The sequence below is a fragment of the Montipora capricornis genome, chromosome 6, assembly GCF_036669925.1.
Source record: "Montipora capricornis isolate CH-2021 chromosome 6, ASM3666992v2, whole genome shotgun sequence".
Taxonomy (NCBI): Eukaryota; Metazoa; Cnidaria; class Anthozoa; order Scleractinia; family Acroporidae; genus Montipora; species Montipora capricornis.
Genome location: NC_090888.1, coordinates 48,886,757 through 48,891,017, shown reverse-complemented (window position 1 = coordinate 48,891,017; position 4,261 = coordinate 48,886,757). Strand labels below are relative to the sequence as shown.

Genomic DNA, 4,261 nt, shown 5'->3' with positions numbered 1-4,261 from the left:
TTTAACTATCAAGTTCGATCATTTCATCATGCGTTTATCGGCTGAAAATCGCGGGAAATGCACCTAAGCTTGAAATTTTCAAAATTTTCTGAGGGACCCCAGACCCCCGTAGCATTATGGGGCCGAAGGCCCATGGATGTTAGTTGGTGGACGGCCTCAAATGGAATCTGGCTAAAAGCCTGTTTGCAAGTGTTATTACAAAGGCAGCACTTTCTCCTCAGTTATTTGAAGACCCTGAGTGTTGATCCGGCCAGGGTTTGAACCCGTGACCTCCGCAAGGTAATTGTCCATTTCCAACCAACTGAGCTAACCGGTCGGAAGAGCTGTGTATGATTACGAGAATATCATTTACGTAAATTGGAACACTTAACCTAAGCGTGGCTGGGCCTACTTAGGTTTGCGAGACACTGGGCAATAAAAGCATTGAGGCACCATAACACCCAGCGGGGGCAGGAATACCTCGGCACGTACAGACATACAGACCTGATGTTCCGCCGCCTATGACTCCGCAATCCACATCATATTCACCTACTGCATCAACAGTAAGAAATGGATACATGATTTGTTTCCTGATAAAAAAAACATATCCGACATCATTTTTCACGAAGCGACTATCTTCGGGCTCTTAACATCAAAATGTGCAATGTTTCGCTTTAGACACCAAAACAGTAACAAACAGATACGGATGAACATATTCATTAATGATTTGAATTTTTGTGTTCCTTATGTCTCATTGCGGCTGTACGCTGACGACACGACTGCCTACCTGTCAGATGTATCTCCCACCATTCTAGAATTTTCCTTCAACAAGGATCTCCAGGCTCTTTCGTCGTGGTTTGAGTCCAACTATTTAACAGTGAACTGTGCTAAGACTCAAGCATTATCTGTTGGACCCTGTGCCTATCATTATTCTTTATTTCTTAATAATGCTCAAATAGAATTTCTCCGACCTATTAAGATTCTTGGAGTAACTTTAGACAAGGACTTATCCTATAAAGAACACATATCAGATCAACTAAAGAAAGCCTATGTCAAGGCTTCTGCTCTGAGAAGAATAAGGCGTTTTCTTCCTCATGATGCAATGATAAAACTTTATAAAGCATTTATATTACCTCATCTCGAATACTGTGGTCTTTTGTTTGTAGGCATAGGTACGGGTCAACGCAAACGTCTCGAAGATGGCAACTGTTATATTTTGAGAACATTAATCGGGCACAACAAGTCAATGTCATACGACGAACTGCTCACTGCGGCTAGCATGACATCTTTATATTGTAGGCGCTTACATCAGGCGTTAATACTTCTTTTTAAATGTCTAAATGGTACGGGTCCTACATATATTGCTAGCCTTTTTAAATACAGGCATACACCGTATAGGCTAAGAGGCGAGGGCTTGAATTTGGAATTACCTAAATTTAATTGTAAATTTAAGAAGAATTCTGTCACTTATTCATTAACTAAGTTATGGAACAGTTTGCCTTCTCATGTGCGTCTTTCAAGTGATTCCAGTGACTTCAGAAGTAAATTGCAGGATTGCAGTTTTTTAGAACGTGTCTTATAGTGTACAATCGCAGCTTTTAACTGCTTTTAGAACGAGTTTTAGAGTTTTCCAAGTCCCGTTTTTAGTATGTGGCTTTTTATTGTTTTTAGAATTGAATTGTATTATATGGCTGTAATTATTATAGATTTTATTTATACACGTTCGTATTTTGAACGAGTTTTATAGCTCTTTGACGTAACGTGTTAAAATAAATAAATGATTGATTGATTGATTGATGAACAATGGAGGCAGTGCATTAAGTAGATCATCTCGACTGATTCTTCAGATTTTGTACATGCACGTAAAATATAGTCAATGAGTGTGAGTTACATTGTATCTGACTTGAAGTAGGTGGACAAATTAGCACACAGACTTAACTGATTAGAGTGTAATGTGAAGTGCCAAGTTTCTACCCCATATGAACCATGCGAGTTGTAGCCCTCCTAATGGAAATGGACCCACAAAAGGACAGAGCAAAACCCCGACCAGGGTGGGAATTAGCATACACCCTACCTGTCTTCCAGCTTGCTGAAATACTTGGTCAATGGAGTGTTGTTGATTGTTACGTTTCCTGTTCCTTTCTTGACGACTACTTCTGCGATTGCACGTTTGCGATGCCCTTCAAAGAACAGAATTCAACATTTTGATAACCCGGCGTCGACATTAATGTCTCTAATTCACTTTGTCCAGGAATGCACGTTGCTATGAAAACTGCAAAAATCGTGAAAGTAACTATCGGGTGGCTAACTCCGTGCAATGGCACACCGGAAAGCTCTTCGGCCCAAAAGCCAATTGTAAAATTCGCCACGCTTTTTTTAAAAGGTAGTTTCTTAACACAATTTCAAGGAAGGCAAAACCCTCCAGCTTTAAAATAGCGAACGAAATACCCTGAATTAATTTTTAGGCTTTCGAGAAATAAACGTCAGAATGCAACAGTAGGTGAATCTCAGAACGACTAGAAGCCCTCTCCCCCTCCATTTTCCGCTTCAGGTCCATCGTAAGGGGCACAAAAGTGACCGTACCTAATTTCAATAATTTCAAACAAAACTGAGATTAAGTGATCATGTTTTTATCAAAGAGGTTATATCACGCTAGTTTAGTTCTAGGTTTCCAGGCAAAACCAGGTTTTTGTTTTTATTAGAGGGAGAAACAGATATCAAATGGTAAATTTATGAACGAGTTCTCCAAGATGACGAGCGAAAATATGCAAAACATGATGCAGTGTCAATTTTTCATTCATTTGTCCTTATCGTTCGCAAGTACAAAAACATAATTTCAAGTAAACAAAATGAACCATAATTTTGACTTTTAACTGGTTGAAGGATATCCTTTTGCACTGTATAGAGATACCGAATGGTATGACAGAGCCTCTTCCATGAGTAGTAGAAGTAGCAGTTGAAGTTGTTCATGTGTTTCCTTGTGATATGAAGGATGTGTTGCTATGAGCTTGTTAGAAACGAAAGCCTCTTCTTTTTCTTTCGCCGGTATTTTCTCCGCCTGCTAGATATAAGCCCACTCAAAACATCTTACCGGTTGAGTGCTCACAAACGGGATTTACATGTAACTATTGAAGCAAACTATATAACTAGTCTCAATTCAACTTACCAACTGCAACACTTTCTCCTTTATCATTCAACTGAAAAGTAGATTAAGAGATGCCAAATACTTCACTTAAATAAGATGAAAATAAGAGTCGCAAACACGTCTTTCCTCAATGATTTTTCCAAGACTCTAGTGAGTTTAACTAGAGGTTTACTACAACCAACAATTGCCCGATCGATTTGTTTTCAGGGAAGGCAAACACCCAGTTGATTACATTCATTCGATAAGCTGAATAACCAGTACCTTTACATTCCACAATGGAATAAAGTGTCATTTCCTTTCTCAGCAGCACGAATCGAGTAGAAACCCAGCCGACTAGTGGGATAAATTTAAAGCGCTATTTGTTTTGTGTACATTAAAAAAGAAAGCCCGGTCACTGAGAAGGGAAAGCTGCAAACAGCAAAACTACAAATGAGCAAAAGAAATGCATAGGAAAGGATGTTATCCTGAGGTTTTCACGCTGGACTGTTCACATGAAAAAATACCAATACTAGTCTTAAATTGTTGTCTTTCTAACTATGCATACCGTCCTTTCTACTGCACGCATTCCCTCTATTGGAATAACATGAAGGAACTGAAGCAGGAAAGGGGTCGCTCTTTCTGCGTTTGGGTGACTTGCTAGTTTCTTGAGCCGATGGATGATGACATCATACTGCAATGATACCGAAAACACACTATTAACCTAGTTTTCAAACAGCAACTTGAACATCATTATTTTTCATCATAAAACGAGGGAAAATGTCCAAGAAGGGAGGAGGACCCTAGCGCTGCAAGGAACCCAGCACAAACACCATCCGGACCTCATAGACAACACAAGCTCTTTCGAGATATCAAGTCATGCCGGCCACGTTTTGGTGGGGACATTTGGACAGATGCAGATCACCGGTACTATATGCCGTACTTTTTGTGAATAGTGATGTGAGGGTTCTTTAACGTCCAACGGATTTTATGGATTGCCAAATGGGGCCTACACTTTACAGTCCTCCTGTCACCCAAGAAGGCTTCAAGTTTCGCCACTTACATATAAATCTGCAAAAATGAAATTAGAGCGGTTTTCGATTGAGTGTCGAAAGTAATTAGCGAATTGCTTTGGTTTATGATTTCTTCACTCAGTGATTG

General features: G+C 39.6%; 1 protein-coding gene across 2 annotated transcripts in view; it reads right to left on the bottom strand.

Moving 5' to 3' along the window:
• Window positions 1–149: 149 nt before the first annotated feature.
• The window catches only part of LOC138052342 (small ribosomal subunit protein uS9m-like), a 14,310-nt gene continuing 10,198 nt past the window's right edge, over window positions 150–4,261 (bottom strand). Inside the window, exons 10-13 of one of the 2 annotated variants that reach the window (XM_068898796.1) lie at window positions 3,669–3,794; window positions 3,146–3,176; window positions 2,054–2,159; window positions 150–569 (exon numbers count right to left, since the gene is read on the bottom strand). In XM_068898796.1, coding sequence (XP_068754897.1) covers window positions 392–569; window positions 2,054–2,159; window positions 3,146–3,176; window positions 3,669–3,794 — 441 coding nt within the window. In that variant the 3' untranslated portion in view covers window positions 150–391. The remainder of the gene's footprint in view (window positions 570–2,053; window positions 2,160–3,145; window positions 3,177–3,668; window positions 3,795–4,261) is intronic. The other variant, XM_068898797.1, reaches the window with a different exon arrangement.